The 23,871-nt window shown below is 40.4% G+C and overlaps 1 protein-coding gene across 1 annotated transcript; it reads left to right on the top strand.

Annotated features, from left to right (window-relative positions):
* The first annotated feature begins 15,905 nt into the window (after window positions 1-15,905).
* Window positions 15,906-18,149, top strand: LOC122712810 (trypsin-like). The gene is made up of 8 exons (XM_043932724.1): window positions 15,906-16,065; window positions 16,224-16,354; window positions 16,524-16,621; window positions 16,747-16,903; window positions 16,973-17,083; window positions 17,183-17,332; window positions 17,551-17,751; window positions 17,947-18,149. Exons 1-8 carry the CDS (start codon window positions 15,948-15,950, stop codon window positions 17,956-17,958), a joined length of 978 nt encoding a protein of 325 aa, XP_043788659.1. The 5' UTR covers window positions 15,906-15,947; the 3' UTR covers window positions 17,959-18,149.
* The last annotated feature ends 5,722 nt before the right edge of the window (window positions 18,150-23,871 follow it).

Below are 23,871 nucleotides of genomic sequence, written 5' to 3'. Positions count from 1 at the left end.
GTTTGTATCTGCTATAAATTGTAATATTCTTAGAAATTAAAATTTGTTTTGTAAATTCAACAAGAATCATTGAATCCCAGAATTCAAATCAAATTCCACTCCTTCAATTTTCTGTAAATTAAAAAATTTCCCAATTACTTCTAATTCCACGCTGCTCCAGTATCGAATAACAGGTTCAAAGAAAAAGGATTGGAGGAATAGACTTCGATATCATCATTGGCATAAATTGAAAAATTTCAAAGTTCGAATTTCGAATTGGAAGAATTCAAAGAAGAATCGTCCGTCCTGAGGGATAAAACGAATCATCGTAACGTATCAAAACATTCTTAATTCTAGGTTGGAAAAAGAGAGAGAGGGAGATTTCATCGTGGGATCGGATAGCGCGATCGCGGCCTTCTTTTTGCGGAGGAGGAGAGAACGGTTGTTCGATCTCCGTTCCCGATCCTGGTTAACCGAATGGCCTCGCGGAGCATCGCTTCTCCCCAGATCGTCTGTACCAATTAACACGGACCGCGCTCACGAGCACACCTAACGGGCAGCTCGCGCTACCAATAAACCCATCCTCGCATAAAATACGAACCGATGTCATTAATCTCAATAGCGAGGCTGAGCCCGGTAATTAACGCGGCCACCAAGGCCGAGGGCGGTACAGCCTCCGCCAAAAGTCTCGTCCAAGGATAAACCCTTCCTTGTCTCACGCGACTGCACTGTAATTTCTATTCTTTTACCCGAGTCAATCATTTTATCTCAACGAATCTTATTAATGTACAGATCGCATCGTTCGTGTTGTATCGTTCAGTTGTCCAATGTGTTTTCTTGTATTTAAAATACATGGATATATGTGAAAAATTGTAAAAATTAGTAGGAACAATTGCATGCTCCCGTGTGAAAAAAATTATGACGAATTGTGTTCAATTTGTAATAATATTTTTAGGGTAGTTTTTAGTGAAGGGTTAATCGTTGGGAAATCGTTTCTCGATTAAGGATTATCGAAGAAGTTATATATACCCAGAATGGATAGGAAAGATAGGAGTAGTTTGAAGAGAGGAATGTCATAAAAACGGGCGTAATTCGCAGAACATAAGCACCATCGAGAAGAAATAAAGCTGGTAAATCGGAAAACTTTCGTACGGGAGGGAATAGTCTGAGCGAAATTATATTTACCCCTCTGGTTCTTGAGGGATATATATTATTATTTTGGGGGAGACACTTGCTAGGATTCCGCGGATATGGAATCCGTATTTATATCATGGAAATTCCACGGGGGTAATTCGATACAAATTTTTCCCGACTTCTCGTGTTTCGTCCGAATCGTTCGACCATCGCTTTTCCCTCGTTTTCTTCTTTTCTTTTCTTTCTTTCGAATATAACCAAGGATATATAAATCAGTGAAATGTTGTAACAACAATGTGTCCGATCTGGAGATAGATATCGATAGGATCGAGTTAGAAATAAAAAAAATTTTTGGAATACGATGTACGATTCTAATTGAGTCGCGTCGCGTATTAAATGAAGAATATTTGATTTGTATAATCACCTTATAACAAACCTTATTGGAATAATTCAATTCCTTCATCAGGAAAATTGGGCAACAAAATAATATCGTATAATACGAAAAGTATTTGTATTAACTACGTCGATGAAAGATATCGTGGCCTACAATAATTTCCCACGAAGACACAATTCGATACAATTACCGCTCGATACATAACTGAGACACCGGTTGATAACGGTCCACGGAGTAGCAGAATTGATTTAGAGCCGGTGGTATCCAAGTTGGGTCCTATAAATCAGCGAGAAAAGCAATTTAAACCGGTACAGAGAGAGAGAGAGAGAGAGAGAGAAAGAGAGAGTCCGATCATCGTAACCCCGCCAATATCCCCAACGTTCGCATAAGTTTTCATTTGCAGCCGCTCGCTAACGAAGTCTTGGGGCGATAAATTCGTCTAAGCTTTTCCACGCGGGGTAATCCCATCGGCGGGAGGATAAAGGCAGGAGCGGTGAACAGCTGAACGAGGATCGGCCGCTTCTCCGTCGCGAATTAAGACGAATCCTCCGATATGCTCTCGCCGATTTTCTCTCGATAAATTTTCTGAAAATGGGACGATCGTGTCGAGTCCCGGAATTGGCGGAGATTTGTTCACGAGATTCGATCGCCTAAGCGGATTGAAACGAATGAACGCGGTTGAAACTAGCGAGTCTCGTGCTCTCCCCTTCGTTCCCCGACCTCACTTTTATTCCAACATTTGTTCGAACGATTTCAACGAGGATATCTTCGTTCCCAATTTATCTTGTATGTATTTGTAAAAACGTAGCCTGATCAATACGAGCTTTGTATACTTTCTGTACAGCAAATTGTACAGCAATAGAATAATATTATCAAAGTCAGAGACAGAAACGAAGCATTCTGTTTCTTGAAACACTCGTGACTTATTGTATAATATTTCTTTGCAAATCCACTCGCGGCGAGGATGCATCCTTCGAACACGTTGCATATCGAAGATGCGTAATTTCTCGTCTCGTTAAAAGAATCATGGTCGTGAATTTCATAATCCAGGTCGATTACGTAAGCCGGCCGCAGCGCTCCGTCCTCCCTAATAAACGGTCCTCGTGGCGCTTGTGCATTATACAAGGCGGTCGTGAACGTCCGGTATTTCGCGATATTGCAACAGGGGCTGGGCTGCATTGTCGTCGGCCGAAAAGGGGGAAAGGGATCAGCATGGATGCGGTCTGGACGTTAATGGCATGTGCTACGGGCCGCGTGTAAACGCGGCCAGGCTGCGTTGCGGCTACACCTGCACTTCGTCGCGATTCCAACATTGTATCCGACCGCACACCGTAGTCACTGGGCGCGCCACCAACGTATTCTGCCGGATGCAGCTGGCCAACGTCGAGGTGAGAAAGGGACAATCGAGCCTTTAAATGTCTTGGTTTTTTAAAACGCCAGTCATCCCTCCCCTCTTGCTTTGCTCTTTTTTCCCTTTTTTCCCGCTTTTTTGTTGTTAGCTGTTCGATCGTTTTTGTTAATTGCTTCTTCGACGTTTTTTCTTTTTTTTTTTTTTTTAGGGAGGAGAGGAAAATTGAAAGGAGCAAACGAATGAGTTTATAAAAATAAATAAAATTTTTATGCGATTGGATTAATAGTTTAGTCTCACTTTAATTCTTTTTTTTTTGTAATTGGTAATTATAGATGGATTTATGGTTGGTGATTAAAAGATTGTCATATTTATTACGCGTAATAAATAACTAGGAATGATTAGCGCTTCGAAGAGTAAAAACAACTTAATTGGTACGCGTGTCGTTCGTAATAAATTAACAACATTGACGCGTATAATATAATTAAAGAAGCACCACCGCTATTTCAAAGAGGCCCTTGTATTCGAGCCGTTACATCGTTACCGTCTACATTAAATTTTCACAAATAATACGATTACTTTCGATAAAACAATAATTCCAGATTTGAACTAAATCTAACAACGTTTGCGCGTAATCGTTAAAATTTCGACGATCAAAAACTCGTGTAATTTGTTGCACAAACTAATCTGTCGACAATAACAAAGTGTATTAACGTTGATAATCTCTAAAATTTATATGAAATCCCTATCCACGGTATTATCATGTCCCCTCCTCTATCTAATCACCCGACCGTTATCACCATTATTGCCTAACAATCAGAATCGGAATGGAATCTCTGTATCTCGACTAATCGTTGCAACAGAAACGACAGTCGATCCCTACATTACTGCACGCAGCGGGAGAATACCCGCGATCCGGCTAACTTCATTTATTAAAACCAGTCCTCGAACGACAGCTGCCATCCAACGCAGGGAGCGTCATTGGATGTCCATATACGTACGTACGCACTCGCTGCAATTTCCAAGACAGCCCTCCCTCTCCTCTTCTCCTCCAAAAAAGTCATCGTTTCGACCTATATATGCACGCATATATGTGGATGAGATGCAAAAAGTGTGAATGGCCCGTGACAGAGACGTCGTAAATACGGTTTCTTCTCGTGGAAACGGTGGCGGATATTGCTGGTTGGTTCACGGATTCGCGTTATACGATCAAAGAAATTATTGGGCTGTCGCGTGTGAAAGAATGTGTAAAATTATTTGGAAGCAAATTACCGTTAAATAATATTTCTTGCGTATCAATTAAAAAATCGGATGTAATTTCGAACTTTGCTTTGTTTTACAGAGAAGCGAGTCGTAACGAATCATCCTCCACAAAATCTTCCTTTTCTTAGATTTTTCCTAGATTTCCTTAGATTTGAATAATAATGAAATATGAAATTTCCTGATATTATTATTTCTTATTAAAAATTCGATCGTTTCGTCCTTAAATACAAATCAATTCTCGATTACGATTCGTATCGCGTAGTCTCGATAAAAAAAAAAAAAAAGAGAGAATAAACTGATTTCCTCTTAGAAAATTCCATGATGCGACGAACACATTCTGCGACAACAACATTTCCATAATTTCGGCTCTCAAATCGGGTAGGGGGAAAGAAAGGGGAAGGGAAGAAGTACGATTTCACGGCCACGACGAAATATTACACGAGGTGAAAGCATGGCAGGTGTTTTCGAAAAATCGGCGTTCGAAAGATGGTATCGTGGGTATTCAGTAGATCCGATCGGAACGGGCGCGCGCAACAAAGAGGAGAAAGTACGTTTTTCAGAGGAGGGAGGAGGGAGGGGTGAACGAACTTGAAACGGCGTTTTTCGGGGGCCCGTGCGATTATGCGCGCAACCGTGCAGTCGCGTGCAATAACGCGCCGTGCTTCCTTCTTCCCTCTTCTCCCCCCTCCTCTCTGTTTTTCATTCCTTTCTGGCACATTCGTCTCTGGTTCCCCGTCTCCTCGCCCCTCCCCTTTTCTGACTGCGCTTCCTTTTCGGTTTCGCGGCCGATACACGTCCAGCAGGAATCAGAGTGTGACGGACGCGCGGAACTTCGTCCGGTGGTGGCGTAAGGAACGAGCGAATTAGTAACGAGAGTTTTGCGATTATTTCCACGATAATAATATCGATTAACTATTTTATATATTAATTATCGATTTCATGATGAATTTGTAATGAAAATATAGGTAACGTTGAATTTATAAATCGGAGAAAAAAAATCGGTCCAATTGATTCGTTTTCGCGATATCTTACGTAAATCGTGTTTCGTTGATTTTTTTTATTTATATATTTATCCAATTAGCAAGGCGAAGCGATAGAGATTCTGCTTTTTCTAAAAAAAAAAAGCTACGAAGCTTAAAAACTTGAGATATTTGCATCGCGTTTGAGTTTCTACGAGTTAAAGCAAATAAATTAATCAAACTTTGCACTTTCGTGTTAGCTTTCAAGCTTTCCAAACTCGAATCTTTGAGGACTTCACGTCGGTGGAGAAAGTTTCAAGTTGACGAGCAAACCAGAGACAAATCACGTTCGATAATACTCGACGATTATTCGCGAGGAAATAATGTAAGCAATATTTATATCGAGATGATAGGGTAATAAAATATTAGCAGAAAATCTTTCCAATCGATCGAATTCTTCTTCTTCTTCTTCTTCTTCTTCCTCGTGGAAGAAGGAAATGGTCTCGAAGATGGGGTAAGGTGGTCTCGAAAAACTTGCTACACCGCCTAATGGCACGGGAAGTCGAGCGGGGGTCTTAGCGTTTCCATCTCTCCCTCCGTGAAGAAGAACACGCGGAGGGTGTTTCCCGATCGCGTTTTCCCTTGGGACGCCGTCAACCAGACAACGATTGCTCGAGACGCGGTGCACGGAGCGGCGAAAAAAATTGAGTGACTCGAGTGGAGAGGCGAAACGACTCGTGTCTCCTTTGATTTCCTCCTTCGTTCGATCGATTATAATGCATATAACCTCTGTGTAAATTTACACAGCGAACCAACTCGAAAGATGGATCGTCGTAACCGTGCAATTGGTTGTCTTCGATATTTGCATGGGGAAAAAAAATGGCAAGTTAGATTATGATCTATGATCATACATTTTTCTCTTGTGATCATTTTCCTTTCCTTTTTTTCTTATTCTTATCTTATTAGAAATGACAAAGATCCGTCACAAATTTGTACAATTGATCTTGTTCACCTCTGCAATTATATTAACTCTGCAAATTTTTTAATTTCCTGATACGTAGTAGGAAATCAATTTTACGATTTCTTTTTTTTAGAAATCTAAGTAGTTATATAAATTTACGTTGCAATAAACATCACGATTTGTTGATAAATTTCAGCGTGAAAATGCAAAATCTTTCCGTTTCATCGAAAAGCTAAGTTTGATTAATAATCGCGTATCACACCAATGAAAAGCAAGTACGCTCGTTACCTGGACACGTTCATATATCACCAGAGCCAGTCGAGAAGCTCACACGACGCAAGTTTCAAAAGTAGTTCGGATTCCTTTTTTTTTTTTTTCTTTTTCCAATCCTCTTCAGAACGGCTCGTCAGAATCTGGTCGTTCACTCTCGATCGGTTCCTTTTAAACGATTGAGTTATTCGAATGGTTGACAGATACCTCGTGGCTCGTGGCTCGAATCGCGCATTCATCACGCGGCTCTCCTCTATCGATCACCATCTTTTTCGCAATTATTCACGCGTTTAACGTGTCACGTGGCTGTGCAAGCTCTGGTTAATCGATAACCAGTCGTTGATAAGCAGGCACCGATCGTTTGATCGCTGTCAGGACGCACGGCTGCGTGCGCGTCGATAGAAAGACGAATGTATTCCCTTTTCTCGAACCGAGAATTCCTCCTCCGGAGTTTTGTTTCTTCTTTTTCAATTCCGAGATATATGCATTCGTTAACGCGATCCATCGATACGATGATCGATCGGCACACTACTTTTTCTCTTTTCAAGGGATTTGTAATTTTTCATCCCACGCTCGAATCCATTTTTCATTCTACATTCTGGAATTCCATTTATCGATCGATCGATTTTCTTCGTTTCTTCGTTCATTTTCTGCCTTATTAAGCACATTTACCGTGCTATGAAAATTTCATGTTCTAGGACGATTGGCGTATAAACTTTTCCAAAAAAAAATGTGAAAAAGTATTTTTTTGTTATCTGAATTAATGCCGAATAGAAATATGAAACGTAACATCGATCGATCCATTTATCTGAATATCAGTTATTCGAACAAAAATCACAAGGAAAATCAAAATAAATCGAGGACACGATTTCTATTTGTTCCCCCCAAAAAATAAAATTCTATTGTACAATCATAAATGGAATCTTGGAAATTCGATTTCAGGAACATTTCTTTTTTCCCTTTCTTTAGCTGTTCGAAATAATAATTTCTTCCTCGGTCTTAGAAGAAATAAAGAGAGCGTGGAATCATCGATCCAATCGAAATCTATTGTTCGCCTCAAGGTATCGACGATGCGCGTTAAAAAATATTGCTTTGCCGAATCGTTTCTGGACGAAGACGCCAGTCCGCTTCGAGGGAAAAAAATCGCTCGCTTATGGTCGCGAGGCACGTTACGCGTTCTCGAGGAGGTAGTAATAAAAGCGATCGTATCTGGCCCGATTGTTACTTTCTCGCGGCTCGAAGTCGCAGTAAAAATCAACGCAGTGATCGATCCATGCTTCTCCTGTCTCTTATTTCCAATCGAATCCATTTTCTCGTGTTTTTAAATGTTACTCGTGTCTGACTCGTTTATTTTGATCCATGATCTTTAATCGATACTCTTGCAGTTTTTTAAACATTGTTCACATTATCTGAACGTTCTGGTATCTTTTTCTTTCCTTTTTTGAATTTTTTGAAGAGACGATAATGAAAAGACATTTTCGTTTTGATCTATGGAAACGTGAAACCCTTCCGTAATGGCAGCGATCTTCCGCGGGTTACCGCGAAACTGCCAATAACTTACAATCACCTAGCGTTCCGTCCTCGAGCTGTAAACTATGCGGGTACTAGTGCCTCTATAATTCACAATCAGCCTCCATTAACTCTTCGTGATCGCGAGAGAAATCTTTATTTACTGGTTGTGAACGACGATTACGTTGTATTTTTTTTTTTTTTTCAGAAAAATAACATCATCCGGGAGAATAGAATCCATTTGTTTAAAGATTGTAATAAAACTTATCCTATTTTCTTTCTAATTTCTCCGATACCACAAAATTAAGATAGCCAGCTTCGTGGCAACCGCATCGGAAATCGTGCAAAGTCACGATGCTTATTTAAACTTGCGTCGATCAAACTACTAAAAATTACACTCATCGATTTAAACTCGTTCAAAAATACAAGAAAAGGAAAAAAAAAAAAGATCTACACATTGACCAGATATGAATTAAATCGAAATAAAATTCGATTTTGCGCGAAATATTCCATCTCTATCGTGGAACAAAAGAGAGAAACGATATTCGATTCTTTTCTTGGCTGGAGATCGTTGTCGTTCGAGCAGAGACTGTACCAAGAGCCGACAAAAAGGTCGCGGTCGTGGCTTGGTGGAAGGTGGTTGTTTTGTCTGTGGGAGGCTGGCTGCGCCGTCTGGTTCTGCTGGCTATCCAACCGCTCCTCGGGATCGAGGTCACGGGCTCTCTGTTACGTAACACGAACAGCAGGAATAAGCTTGCCGAGTCTCGCGAGCCGGCACGATGACGCACGGGCGAAGGATTGGATCCTGTGGTTGCTGGCCTGTTCTTCTCGCGCTGACCACGGCCCGCCGCCTTTTCGGCGAACTTGAATTTCAACGGCGAGTCGGACGGGCAGGTGTGAAATTTTACTCCTTTCGATTGTTTCTGTTGCCAGGTCAGGTGTCATCGGAAATATTTTTAAAATATATTTTCATTACGGGCAAATATTGTTTCGTAATTCTTCATTTATTCGTTGGAAAGATTACTATTTCGTTCGATTTTTTTTCATTTACTTTTCAAATTCTTGAGTAAGAAAGACAGAGAGAAAAATTAAGCGACGTGTTATTCTTTAACGCGGTGTTAAATACCGGTTTGAAAAAAAAGAAATAGAAATAGAAATATCACATTACAATGAATGGAGAGAGAAGGATGAAGAGGACTCGAGAGAGAAAGAGAATTTTGTTTAGGATCTCGATCGGAATTTCGATGGCAACGATCTCTCGACGATCGTCCTATTTTTATCCCGAGACAAATGGGTGTGGCTGTTCAGGATTTATGTTTCTAATTGGGTGTCAGTGACTTGTTTCCCTCCCTCCGTTTCAAAAGGGATTAAGCCTTCCTCCGACAGAGGAATTAAATTTAATTCAACTCGGATAAGAACTCGCCGGATGATACCGTCCATGAATCCACGAGACGCCGAATTCGAATTGAAATTACAGTTTCCAAACAACTCGATCGAGCTTCTGAAAATTATCCCGTGTCTCCTCGAATAACAGTGATTAGGAAGCACCAGGAACCAGATACCAAATCTTGTATCATTTGCATCCGACAGTTTTTCATAATCGATTCCAAGTAACGAGCTATTGATCGGGAAATTGGACCGACAAACGCCATCGCGGCATCGCGCGATTAATAACACGCGGCGGATAAACGTTCCATTCCGGCCGCTTCGAGCGAGTTTCTTCTCGCCGAGGATTAAGAGGTATCCTCCTCCTCCTCCTCCTATTCCTTCTTTTCTTCCCCTCCTTCTCCTCCTCCTCCTCCTCTTCCTCCTCTTCGTGCATTGTACGAGGCCGGTCATCGGAAAATCATTAGTCAAACATACGAGAAAAGATTAAAACCCATCGGGCCTCGTAATACCGATATAATCCTCCGTAGGCGTAGCGAGCGAAATCTGTGGAAAATGGACGAGCATGGCGGAACGAATAACCATTAGGTTAACGTATCTCCTCGTAATATTGAGAATTATGTAAATGGTAGGAGCGGAGCCGAGGTTGTTGGTTAAAATCGAAGCGTTATTTACGAGAGGGCAGGCCGGAGGAATCCGAAAGCGGGCGACACTTTTCCCTCTTCTTATTTTTCGATATTATGCGTCGTTAAATTTGCACCGTCCCACCGTTTCTCCTCTCAACGTAACGATGCTTCTCGAATTTTTAACGTATGATAATTGTCGCTTCGCTATATCTGCACGTTGTACGTACTTCTTTTCCTTCTTCTTCTTCTTCTTCTTCGTTTTTTTCTTTTTTTTTTTTTGCGATTGAGCAATTTTGGGACACGTCACAAGTCGGGAAGGAAGAGAATCGCGTGTTAACGGCAGCCATCGAGGAGGCAAGTGTGGAAAGAGGCGCAACCCAATTTCGCCGCGGAGGAAAAGAGCTTCGATTGCCACATACCGTGGCACCCGTCACGAGCACTTCCATCGAAGGGAAAAGCTGGAGGGGAAAGCTCGGCCGAGCGACGAGAGCTCGTCCCATCTGGAACGAAAGTGTGACGAGATCCATACAATATTCAACCTTCGCCAAGCGTCCTCCATCATCCGACTTTTTACCTTTCAAATTCAACGATACATCATAGAGAATATTTTAATAATTTCTCGATATCCCATGCAATCCATGCACCGAAAGTGTCCCACTCACGGGCAAAATTTTTTCCCTCTCTTCTTTTCTAAGAATATCCCAAGAAATATTCCGAATGAAAAGAAATATCTCTTTTTTAAATTTTTGGACAAACCAAGAAAATTGCCTCGCCTAACCATATTTATGTAATTTGCAAAAACTTATGATGTGTCATTTCACGGACAATTGCAAATTATCGAAATGCCATCATCTCGAAATTTTCCTATATTTTCCTATATAAAAGAAAATCAAAAACAACCCATCTTATTACATATTCTTTCCTCACATTTTCCTCGAACCAATTCTCGACCAAACCTTTCCCTACCCTCGCAACGCACGTTTGAATTTGATCAGAATCGGCAAAGTTGGACATTCGATAATTACAGATACGTCGACGAGGGACGAAACGCAAGCAGAAGGAAGCGGAAATCGATTTTCGAAAGGTTCCGATAATTAACTCCTGCTCCCATCGGATCGAAGGGAGAAAAGAAACACACCGATCGTTATTTCAGTTGGCGAAGTAAAACGGTGTTTGCATGGGGAACGGAAAAGGTTCCGTTCTGCCTGTTTCCATCCGTCGTCCACTTGGCGGAGCGTAACGACCGAACGAGCCAACCCAACAGCCAACCCGGCCGCCAGACACGATGGACTGGGAACCGTCTGGTAGACCTTGAACGGCCCTTTAACTGGTTGCACTCGAGTCAAGGTTGTCTTCTTCCTCTTTCCACGCCGCTGTTGCGCCCGCGGCATTAGGGGGAGGAGGGGAGGAGGGGAGGGGGAGAGGAGGGGGACCGGATGAATAGGGTCGTGGGTTCGCCACTTTGTCAAGGTCGTAACCATCCATCGCCGCCGCCATGCCATGTTTTACCTCGACAAAAATCGATGCTTTCGAATATTTTGGATAGGTTTCTTTCTTTTTTTTTTTTTTTTTTTTAAAAAACTTGATCGATGTGTCGTGCGACGTGCCTTCAAGGTCGGGCAACGTTATTGGATGATAATTGGTTTTTCGTTGGCTTCGAGAAACAGGCGGGGAAGGAAGAGAAGCGAAAGGTTCTCTTGCAAAAGGTTATCGTATTCTTTAACTCGATCCAACTTGCCTCGAGGGTATAATAAGAATTTTATCGAATAATAATTGCTTTTTCATTCGATGCTTTCACAACGATGAATATAATCTTGAGAGAAGGCTCCTCCTTTTTTTATTATTCGCGTTGAAGAATGTTGTTTGCGGAAATAAGAATGGTATCGAATATTCCTTTTCCAATCTTAAGCTTCGAACGAATAATTCTGCAAAGAAGTTCATCCTTCGATTTTAGTATATATATATTATTTCAATTCCTTTCTCACTAGATCGGTCGTTATTATTTTATTTGCGCATAGCAAGTTGTGTTGCGAATTAAGAATGTAGTTGGGCCAGGACGACGACGAGGAAGCAGAATCGATGACCGTGCGTGTTACGTGTGACTGTACGCGTGTAGATGTACGATCGTTTATCCCGGCAACCGTAACCAAATAACTTTGGAAAGGGTTGGAGGATAGACCCAAGAGACGGCATTCCTTATCATTACATCCCATAAACATTATCCTCGGTTCCATCGAGAATGATTCCTCGATCCGGCTACGAGAAATCGAGCGGAGGTAGCACGGAGGCAGCCTGTGGCACGTAGGAGAGACGGAGGCGGCGAAGGAGAAGAGTTAGAAGGAGGAGTGAGAACGGAGAGAGGGGCGCTTGGAGAAGGCGGTTGTGTAAATGTTCCCAGTGTCGGAGTGGAGTAAGACTTCAACTTTCCAAATGGAAGTTCCATAAATCAATAATTCATTCCGTGCAATTCGATTAATTCAAAAAAAAAGAAAAATTTCTACCGAGTGATTGAAAGGATTTTTTTCTTTTTTTTTTTTTATCGTCGATCCACTGCAACGTTCGCGTTGTGTAAAAGGGATTTTTTTACAACACGTCAGACGAAAATGACACGTCGAAGAAACGAGAGGAAAAGGAGAGGCGAGAGGCACTTTCGAACGAAAGTTTCGTATTTTATACTCGGTGTACATGCTTTATCGTTACATCCATAAATCCATCCGTTGCAAGGTCTGAAAAAATTAATTCAAAAAAAAAAAAAAAAAAAAGGAAGAAACTTTTACAAGCGAAGAATAATCGAAGAAGCATGCTAAAAGAGGAGGTCAAGGAAAAAAAAAAAAAAAAAGGAACGACAGAAACTTTCGAATGAAAGTTTCGTATTTTATACACGGTATACATGTTTCATTGTCACATTCATCCATAAATCTATCCACTGCAAGGTCCCGACAAAAAAAAAATTCTACAAAACGAATTCGTTCGAAAGATTCTTACAAGGATCATTATAATTCAATAATGATCGAAACGATGATCGTCCAATATTGATTAAAAAAAAAAAAAAATTTACAGATTGACTCAAAAGCGATAACTTTCGCGTTTATACGAATCTCCATGAATCCACTCACGATAAACGAAAAAAGTTTAAAAAAGCCAGCTCGATGTTAACCTAAAAGAATAAAAAAAATATCCACGAAACTTTGAAAAGATTTTTTTCGACGCGTGGACGAAAAGACGGGGCCCGTAGAACGAGTATCCAATATGCAAAGTGGCCGCGCGTTTCAGGTACCATCGGCGTAACTCATCGAAATATCGTTGCTCGTGACGGGTAGCGCAGCAGAGAGTGTACAGAGCTGATAGGAACCACCATTACCCATCCCCATGTTCGAAGGAACCCCGCGTACAACCACCTACAACCCCTGTGTACAATCTCCGCGCGGCTAACAGACCGATCGAGAGCCCCGGGCCTTCGATCGCGACCACCCCTCCAAACCTTGCTACACCCGATGCTAATTAACTGCTCCAACCGATTCGCGCCGCTCTTCGTAAAGAGGATTGTTTTATCGCGTCGCGATTTCGTTAAGCGAGATTTTCTTTTTTTTCCCCTGGAAGAAAAGATTTGAAGAGGTTTGGAGTGGCGTTGGATAGAAGAAGTTGGAGTAACAGGTATAATTTAACGTTGCAAAAGTGATACACGCCGTCTTGCAAAGAAAATTTCGTTTGGAAAGTATTTTGTATATAACAGGGCATCGAAAATTGAATATTTCGTAGTTGAAAGTTTGCTCTTTGACGATAATCACGATATTCACACTAGTGGAAAAAATTTCTTCGTTTTCTTTCAGACTTGTTTGTGAAAACGTTATTATATTTTCTTACAGAATTAATTTTTCCCTTCTTAAATTAGCTAGATAGATACTTCGCGAAATATCAATTTCCTTCTTTTCTGATTCCTCGTTGGAAAAAAATCTGGAGGAAATTTCATCGCGGGAAGAGGAGATTTCGCGTGCAGATCGTTCCGCGGAATGTTTGAGGATCCGTCGAACAGAATTTACTCGCCGGGATTGGTGTTTGCGGGACGCAGCCGAGATACCGGGGAAATATTACGCGGGTGGTTGTTTACGCTTCGCGTGTTTTGTTTATCGATTCGCGGAAGAACCCTGCCCCCCTAGGGATGAAAGTTCGCGGACGAAACGAGAGGGAGACTCTCGAAACGAGAAGGCAGGAAATTATAATCCGGTTAGACTGTTTTTCTTCCTACAAACAGAGGACGTTCGAGTCTTTGAGAGGGATCAAAATCAAAATGGGATGTTCGAAACATCTCTTACGAAATTTTCCGTAACCTTTATGCCAGAGAGAAAGCGGTTACGCGCCAGTTTACGCGCAACAGAATTACATCGAAGATAGATGGGGAGAAAAGAATTTGAAGAATTTCTTCGTACGCGATCGAAACGACGATTGATCCGTGTTTCAATAAAACAGTCCTTGGTGAATATTGCAATAAAAAATTTAAAACGCGACTCAACTTTTTTATTCCTCTCGAAATAAAAACATAGTGACGCAGACATATGTGTCATTCGCCGCATAAGATAAGAAAATTCTTATCACCCATGTCGATTATGTCAATGCACTTGCTTGCATTTTTTTTATCGTAAAACTGACGTTTAATAAACAATTATCAATTGCGACGAGATTGGAAAGCAACGAAGGGATGCTCAAAATCTTGGTCGTAAATAAATCTCTCGTGTTTAAAATAATAAATAAAATCAATAACCGGTTGTTTGGAGCTCAGACTCGTTAATAATTCGTTTGATAAGCGACGCTCTGAAACGAAGTGATAATTGACGGAACAACGTTAAACCTTAACGTTCCAATCTTTCATGAATATTTATTTTCCTCCTATAATCGCTCCGATTAATTTATCCTTTAATATCGACCGAGCAAACCGGTCGATATATTATATATACCGGTTTCTGATTCCAATTCGTGCAATTTCACGGATGGAATCGAATATATCGTAGACAAGTTTTGATAGAGAGAGTAACAGAGAATCCGAATCTTTTATGGATTATCGCTTAATTCGAATTCGAACAGATTAATATTCTAATTTATTCAAATACTTGTAAAATTTTTCAGATCGATAAATACTCAGCTTCTAATGATATTCGAATTAAATACTAAACGAGTTTTTGCACGTCTTTGGATTTGACTTGGATTTATAGTGGGTATTGAACTTGATCCCATCATTAATTTAATTCATTGCTCGAAAGCGTGATTCACTTCGATCGTACTCAATTTTAACGCGACGTTAATTCGTACCTGGAAGATGATGGAGGATTTGATCGATATTCAAAAATTATTAGATTTCTTGAATTTACACGTACGATTAACCACCCGTTCTCCGTCTCTCGATCTTATCCATACGTCCGGATGAGTTTTGATTCATCGCGTAATCCTCGTTGGAAACAAGATTTGTTGTTGGCGAAATTGATTGAAAATCAATGATGCGAAATCCTTTGATTTAGGATCGTTTATCAACGTGTAATAACAGGTAGGCGAATGCACGTGTCGAATCGATGTTGTTGTTGTTCTTGTTTCATTATTCGTTTTTTATGTGAGATTTTCCACGAAATGAATTATTACTTACACGAATGAATGATAACCGATGATAAGATTTAAAATCAATGCAACTTTTTATTAGATTAATATTGATAATTATCGTTATCCAGTCTATGATTCAATTGGGTTAATATATCGTTAAGACAATTTCAATTTCTAAATAAATGATAAAAATCAAGTAGGGAGTAGCTGTTATTAGATTTGATCGTTATCTGGACACGATTACTTCATTTTCGACGTTTTAGTGGACGAATGTCGAGCGCAAATTTGATAAACGATTACTTTTATACGTGGAAAGTAATTATATTCGAATGTTATAATTCTTACCAAGATTCCTTCCTTCAATAATTTTAATGTAATTAATAATCTCTTCAATAATTTCACTCGTTATTTTATAGATAAAAGATATCACCTGATAATGGAGATAATATCCGATAATGCTTTGTATTTCTAATCGTATTATCATTTAGTGGAGAACAATCGATGGAAGAGGATCTCTTTTTTGGTGGTGAAAATGAAACTAGAACATATTACAAGGGAATTGATACAAAAACGATTAGTTTATCAAAGAAAGATGTCGTTAATTTCTTTCGCTTTAGGATTCTTGTTTGCCATAACTTATTTGACGATTGGTAAGTGAAAATGTTCAACAGTTTGATGAATAGTTTGACAATGTCATTCTCATTTTTTACTTAATTTATTAATTAATAAATTATATGTGATTTGTCGCACGTGCAAAAGATACGAATGTAAAATAATAATAATATTATCCATTAAAAATTATTTATAGACATCGATGCACAATCGATTAATCCAGAGACTAGTTCGAATCCGAATCCAAAAATAGAATGGACGATTTATGATCTGATTGGTCGTATAGTTAACGGGTCAAAAGCATCTTTGAGACAATTTCCTTATCAGGTACACGTGTTGTAGAAACATTTTCGTTTCTCGAATGTTCCTCGATACGTTATTTTTACGTTGGTTTTATATATATATATATTTTATCAATCCATTGTGATTACATATAATCGATTAGATATTTCAAGGAAAAAAATCTGTTGTTATTTTCTCTTGAATTATTACCTAGGTATCCTTGAGAGAAACTCACAGCTCTGTACATTTTTGCGGAGGATCGTTGATACACGAAAAATACGTTCTCACAGCTGCCCATTGCATGTTCGACCAGTGAGTTACGAGTATATCAATATATCAAACTTGAAAGAGATACAGACAATTTTCATTATGATAAGAGTATCAATTATCAAGTGTCAAATTCATTGTTCTCGTTATATCAATCTGGTTTTTCATAGAGGTGTACAAATACAACCTTGGATGATCACTATAGTTGCCGGTGAACTTCGACTCTGGCAGCCAACCTCGACTGGTCAGAGAAGAGGCGTGGAAAAGATCCACGTTCATCCTAATTTCAATAGCGTCACGTTAGAGAACGACATAACTATCCTTACTGTACTGATCTTTTTGCAAATCTATCAACGCTCTATAAACTTTGTCATCTTACAAATGTCCGTTTTCCAGCTCAAAATAGCGTTCAGATTGACACCTGAAGTGAATATAGCCCCTTTGGTGGATCACACTCCTGTTCCAGCGACGATCTGTCAGGTGGCAGGATGGGGTTATCCAAGCGAAGTATAAATCCGTTCTATTGGCTTATATATCATTCTCGTCAATTATTCCTTTTTTCTTTTTCACTTATCTTTTATTTAAACTTTATCATCTCTCTTCCAGAATTTTCCTGTGACGAGCGAGGATCTTATGTACGTGGATTTACCACTGATGAGCCGTGACTTGTGCAAGAAACTTTTGGAAAACGTAACAGACTTCCCGCCAGGGATGATTTGTGCTGGATACATGGAGGGTCAAAAAGACGCTTGCCAAGTAACTTTTTTTTTTAAAAAAAAGAAAAGAAAAAAATTTAACGAGATTACATCAAAATTTACTTTGCTCGAATAATTGATCCAAAGACGGATTAATCATCCATAAAGAATTTTTTTTTTTTATCGAGTCCCATAGAAATCGTAAACTCATCGTTCCAAGAATTTAATTTAAAGTTCTTCCCCACGTTAAACGATAACGTTTGACTTTTTTCGTCTCAGGGCGATTCTGGAGGCGGTATGATGTGCAACGGCGAGTTAACCGGTGTAGTTTCCGGTGGAGACGGTTGCGCTCGTCCACGTACCCCTGGTGTTTACACAGATGTCTATTTCTACACCAGTTGGATCGCGGAAGTCACGGAAGAAGATGCGTTCCTTAAAAAAAGGATGGCAATTAAAGACGATGAGTCAGGCACGGAACAGGTGATGGCCTCCACGATCTTGCCATCGATTGCTTTTTCTATATTGTACCATGTCCGATAAATGTTTTTTTTTTTTTTAAATTAAATATGTACATGTATATATATCATACTCAATACAGAAATATGTTTTTCTCATTAACTATATATTTTCGCTGAAAAAAAACGATAATAAATTTATTCTTTTTTTGCATTGCAGAAAATATTATGACAATAAAATTGGATCATACCGACGTAAAAAATATCCGGCGTATCACCACTATGTCCAGACTGTTCTGAAACTTTCCGTTTTTTAAATTTTGTGATTTCTTTCTTTTTCTTCTTCCCTTTTTTTCTTTTGTCTGTACGGATTTTCTTTATTTTCATTTTTATTTATACATTTATGTAATTATTATTTTCTGATAAATAAAAACATCTGATCGAAAAACATCTCTAACTTGAAATAAAATATCATTATAATTAGAATAGAAAAAAAATAGAAGAAAAAATATAATTTTTTTGAAAATCAATCTACGAAACCAATTAATTAACCCTTATAGTATCTTTTCATATTTTCAAAATTCTAGAAATACATTGTCAATAAACGAATCTCGTTCGTAAATTATCGAAAACTCCATCTTCTACTTCAAAAAAAAATCGTGATGTCACGTTTCGATCATTCGCAAAAATAGTAGAAATCTTTGAAATTCTAAGCCGATAACTTTAATTATTTAACAGTGGGAGATTTTTCATCAATCAAAACTGAAAACTGAGAGAAAAAAATACACCTAATGTACCTTTGATATTGTGAAACTTTGTTCGTGTAAGCTAGTGAATACTTAGTAACGTTGCCAGTCGATGTCGAACGATAATCTCGCCGTGTCTGACGATTCCCACCCGTTTCTACTGAATTTCCTCGCTCCTCAAAGGAAGGACTCGTCCTCGAGATATTAGAAGAAAATATTTATCCATACCGGAGGAAGGAGAGGCGGAAAGTCGATGGATGTACGAATCGAAGTCAATTATCAGGCAAAAACCTTTGGGGGGTAACAGGATTCTTCATGGTACGAACCACGGAACGTGAGAAGCTATGTTTTCCTTCAATCTGTCGCCCAATTTCTATCACGAGGATCGATTGTTTCGGGATGATGCGTAAAAATCGTGATACGATTCCCTGATTTATTTTTGTAACGACGTTGATAATATCCATCATCTTCCTGGCTGTTCGATCACTTGGTTCAATTCTTAGAAGAAAATATTTAAATATTCGAAACTTCATCTGATAACTTTGGCCATCTTCCTGTTCAATCACGTTCGATTCTGTTGTACTTGCTCTGTAGAAGAAAAGATTTGGAAGAAAATATTTCGCAATTTAACAAATTTAACAAATTTTGTCATTGTGACAAGGATTAAGACGTAATTATCAAGATTGCATCGCGTGACCGCAATTTGCCGAGGAAGGCTTCCGTTTCCGAAAGTTAATCCACGTCGAAACCCGAAAGGTGGTCGGTTTTCGGCGAGGGTGTATCGCGGATCGATGGGCGGACACGATCGTAAAGAAGAGGGGGATAGAGAGGGGTGGCGAAAGAAGCCTGTACAAGGGTGAACTTATAGTCTCGAAAACTGCGCGCACCACACCGTGATAAACGTAACTTCTAATACACGATATCCACCCTCCTGATCTCTCCTCCTCTCCCCCCACCCGGCTTACCCACGAATTTTTCACGGAGCTGCATCCAGCTCCCTGGATTTCCACCACCCTCGCGAGGGCCGCGACCTCTTTAATTCCACGGATCGAATAAGAATTCATTAGAGCGCCATCCCTCCCTCTTCTTCTCCCACCGTTACGGGGGAGGGTTTTAAATAAATTAAAAGTTTACTTTTTCTCGCCGCAACTTTAGCCACTGGCCGCGATGGAAACGGTTTCGAGGGTGAAATCGAATCCCCACTTTTCTCTCTAATTACTCCTCCCGGGAAGGGTAAAGGGGGGGAGGGGGGAGACTTGCAGAAATCTATTCGCCGAGAGTTTTCAGACTTTGAACAAGCGAACGAGCAGTTCGAGACGGAGATGGAACGATGTTCTCATGGACGAATATCGGTGTTAATATCCCGTGGTTCATCTCGGTCGAAATAGGATTGCGATTTAATGAGAGTTCGATGAATTATTAACAAGAAAGATCGTTCAAATATATATATATATATTAAACTAAAGCTCTCTACCCATAAAACTCGAATATCTATATATACATTTATATCCGAATAGGGATACTTATTCAATTGATTCGCAATTGACAGATATACAAGACCAAGGCCGAAACAATATACGCGATTCTGCGTAATGCGCTACTTTATTAATCGATAATATATCCACGAATAAGACGAATCCCTCTCCGCGAACAATTGGAAAATGAAATAATAAGGTGTGTAAAAAACGTAATTTAATCGAGTAACGAGAGACATTTATCGGTGATACCTTTGGTTACACGTGGATCGGATCGGTTGGCCAAATTTGTGGCGAATCGCGAGCCGACGGGAAAACCAAGGCAGCCGTTCCATCCCGTTATGGAAATTTCGGGAGGCCGTGCAATTATTTGGATCGATCGGCGGCAAGGGCAATCTCTTTGCTCGTTCGCGGTGCTCCACGGTAACGGAGGGTAGATCAAAGGGGCCGGTTTCCTCTCTAATTACGGAAAATTTCGTTTCTCGAAGGTATTTAGTCCGGACGGGAGGGAGGTTTCCTTTCCTTACGCGAGGGGAGAAATCTTGGCTTCTGTGCGCCGAGAGAAGCGTGAGACACGCGAGGCCTCTCCCGTGTATATTCCCGTCTCGGGCCAAAGATCGAGGATGACAGCGGTGCCAATCTCTTAACCGGGAACGATACCTTTCGTGACCAAAAATTGACGTTTATTTCGTCGACGCGGAGCTTCTTACGAGGGGATTAACGAAGATCGAGTGGTATATACGTGCGCAGTGCTTCGAAAATATAAGGGCTGAAATATAAGGGTAGAAGGTATAGGAAAAATTGAATAGCAGTAATCTACTTTTTTGAAACATATTTTTGCTCTATGGTAAAAAGAAAAAATTGAATGCTTCAGAAATAGAGAGAGGGAAGGGGGATACGATAAAGTTTAATTATTTATGAAGCATCCTGTATAAAGAGAGAGGATATTAAGGAATAAAGAGTTATTCATATTAAAGGAGCTTTTTATCAAAAAGTTGGGTCGAGTAATCTGAAAAATTAAACAGCTAATTAACAAGTTTGATATCTCCCTCGTTATAGCCTGATATCAACGATTCACGAAGTTCAAAAATCTCCTATTAAACATTCAATTACGTACATACCTCTGAAGGGGTACGATTTTGTTGTAAAAATCAAAAGCTCGGTGAGACGAGTCGCCTCGTCGATTCCTTCTTGGAATAGGTCAATTAAGGTCAACGATCGAAGGAGCCGAGGAAAAGGAAGCGTGGAAGGATCGTTTTCGTGATCGGGGATGGTTTTATGGCGCGTTTAAACCAGAAGGGAAGAGAGAGAGAGAAAGAGGGAACGCTTTGGCTTCGATGGCGTGGTGACGAGTCGACGAACGAGGCCCGTTTAATGACCGAGTTACGGCCAAGATTGCCGCGAGAACGAGTCGTTGGTTCACGATGTGACCGGAAATTCGAGCGACACCATACCTAAAAAGTAACTTTCTTAAAGCAAAAACGTTAATTTACATAATATATACTCTCCTTTACTAGAAGACGTACCAACAAATAATATCACAAAGAGTAAACAGAATTCTTATGATCTCAATTTCAGTTTCTTCGTAATTATACAATTTCAAAAAATAATATCCAATTCCCTAAATCTTTTTCACTTGTGAAAGTATTCATAGAGGATTCGAAGCTCGATATTCTCGGTTCCAAAGATGATCTTCCCCGAAGATGAATTCCGGCAACGTTCGTATCAAATTCTCTCCCGCTGAAACTGACCCACAAACCGGCCATCAATTCACCAGGCCGTATGAAAAAAAGATACACCAAGATTCCATCCCCAATCTCGTCCAATCCATCGTTTCAAATTCACCCCGAAAAATCCTGATCCAACGATCCTTAACCTCCATCCTTATATCCTTCCTCCACTTTCCTCGCCACTCGCCTTCCAAAATAATAATACCGCCCTTTAACTGGCCTCGTTCCAAAAACTCGAGTCTGGTTAACAGTGGTTGCTCGAGTAGTTACGCGTTTATGATAATGAGCGGCTGATTCCACGTTTCGTTACCCCGTTCGGCTGGCTGGCTTGAAACGCGGCCTCGAGGCGAGGCCTAAACTTGTCCGGCAATAACTCGCGATTCACCCTTTTATGGGATTAAGAGATGCCACCGATGCCCGAGCTTTACGGGGCAAAGTCTGGAGGCGCGCCAGGGTAAGTAATTGGCCGCTGCGGGTGGAGATAAAGCGGTCAAGCTGGCGCGTGCAGCTCGAATGTATAATTTTTTGGCCCGAGGCGGTGGATGATACGGGCTTAGTTTCACGTTGTTATTAAAGGTTTTATTAAAGGCGACTCGTTCCAACGATCTGCGTGAATTTCTAGGAATCGCGAGGAATTTTCCTTCAACCTTCCTCTTCTTCTTCAATTTTCTTTAGAAAACTTTCTTAATATTCGTACATCCATGAGCGAATCTTCTTAGACTTTTAATCTATTTCTTAAAAGCCTCGTTATAAATATTCTCCATATAGTTAAAATTCTCTATATACTGGTATCGAGTGATGATTATTCTTCTAGAAATGGCCACGCGAGTATTAATTATGAAAAAAGAAAGAGAGAGAGAGAGAGAGAGAGAGCTCCGCTAATTAACAGGCAGAAGAGCGAGTGGAACGATGAGGCGGAATCGTCAGTCAACTCATAGAAAGAAGGGGGAGGGGTTCATGAAGGCCAATTAACCGTCTGCGTCGAAGACGCAACGGTCCTCTTAGGTAAACGCGAATAAGTGACTCGGGAATTTTCGAAGCCCGTCTCGAATCCCAAATGAGGGCGGTGTGACGAGAGGGGAGCGATGGAGAGAGGAAGGTTTGGAGGTTTACATTTAATTAATTAGACGGGCGGCGAGCACGGTGTTGAAAGGGAAAACGAGGAAGCATCGGAGCTGGACAAACGAAACGCGTTTAAACGCGCTGCTTTCATCTCTCGGCCGCGTTCACCGCCTAGGCTGACCGCTCGCTCGCGCGAAAATACGCGTGGAGTGTTTTGTATCCATGCACGACCGGTTAACGAAACTTGCTAATTTTCGCTAATTTTGGCAAAAATACCCTCACCCTGTACAACGTTTGAACTTTGTAATTCGGCCTAGGTTTCTCGACGAGGAGTGCACTCATGGTTAAATAATTGTCGCGGTATTTCCTGGATTGTCCTTTAGTTCGAGGTTGGGGACTGTTGTTGACCGTTGTTGCGTGGAGGAGAGGGGGAATTTTGAAGCAGGGGGTACTCGAAAATTCTGGTTTTTGAAGATTCGGAAATTCTTTGTTTCTGCGCGGCGCGGTTTCTTTGCGTTTGTTGGAATTGTCGCAATTGTCGGAATTTTCGAACGATGTTTAATACGGTGAATTGAGAGTTAGAACCGCGGGCGGGGTTGAATATTTTACGATGGTAATGAAAGAAATAAATAGAAGAGATAATACCAGCTCGGAGTACGTCATTAAAACGGTGAAACGGTCCCTTGCGCCTTCTTTCCGCGGAGATAGCGGTCTCATATTGCGAATAAAGCCTTTGGAATAATCGTGGGAGGTAGGAAGAATCAGGGGGGAGGCTTCCAGAATCCTTTCATTGCTCATTTCAGGAACGATGGTTAATGTAGCGCGCAATATTTTGGCTTATTTAACCCTACGATAACCTCGATCTCGTAAAAAATCAACAAGAATCTATCTACACTCATCACATTTTCAATTAAAAAAACGATTCAATGGTATCGAGATTATTGCACGTTCATTGGAACTTATAAAACGCAACATCACAGAGTGATACACAGAGAATCTGCAATTGAAATGCATAATCATGGATTGTTAATAATAATCCTTCGGTGAAGAGTTTCACGCGTGAAATTAAATGCTTCTTACAAAATTCTCATTGCCTCGAGCCACTCTCTCTCTCTCTCTCTTTTTCTGTTCG

This window comes from Apis laboriosa, unplaced genomic scaffold, assembly GCF_014066325.1.
Source record: "Apis laboriosa isolate Shangri-la unplaced genomic scaffold, ASM1406632v1 scaffold21_cov150, whole genome shotgun sequence".
Classification (NCBI taxonomy): Eukaryota; Metazoa; Arthropoda; class Insecta; order Hymenoptera; family Apidae; genus Apis; species Apis laboriosa.
The sequence above is the reverse complement of the archived record's forward strand: the minus strand, read 5'-3'. Positions and strand labels throughout refer to the sequence as shown.

Bases quoted from the DNA above. Each gene is read 5' to 3' on its own strand.
- LOC122712810 (XM_043932724.1), top strand. From the start codon at position 15,948: ATGAAACTAGAACATATTACAAGGGAATTGATACAAAAACGATTAGTT. The intron at 16,355-16,523 runs GTACACGTGTTG...ATTATTACCTAG, and splicing joins TGAGACAATTTCCTTATCAG to GTATCCTTGAGAGAAACTCA. The intron at 17,333-17,550 runs GTAACTTTTTTT...TTTTCGTCTCAG, and splicing joins GTCAAAAAGACGCTTGCCAA to GGCGATTCTGGAGGCGGTAT.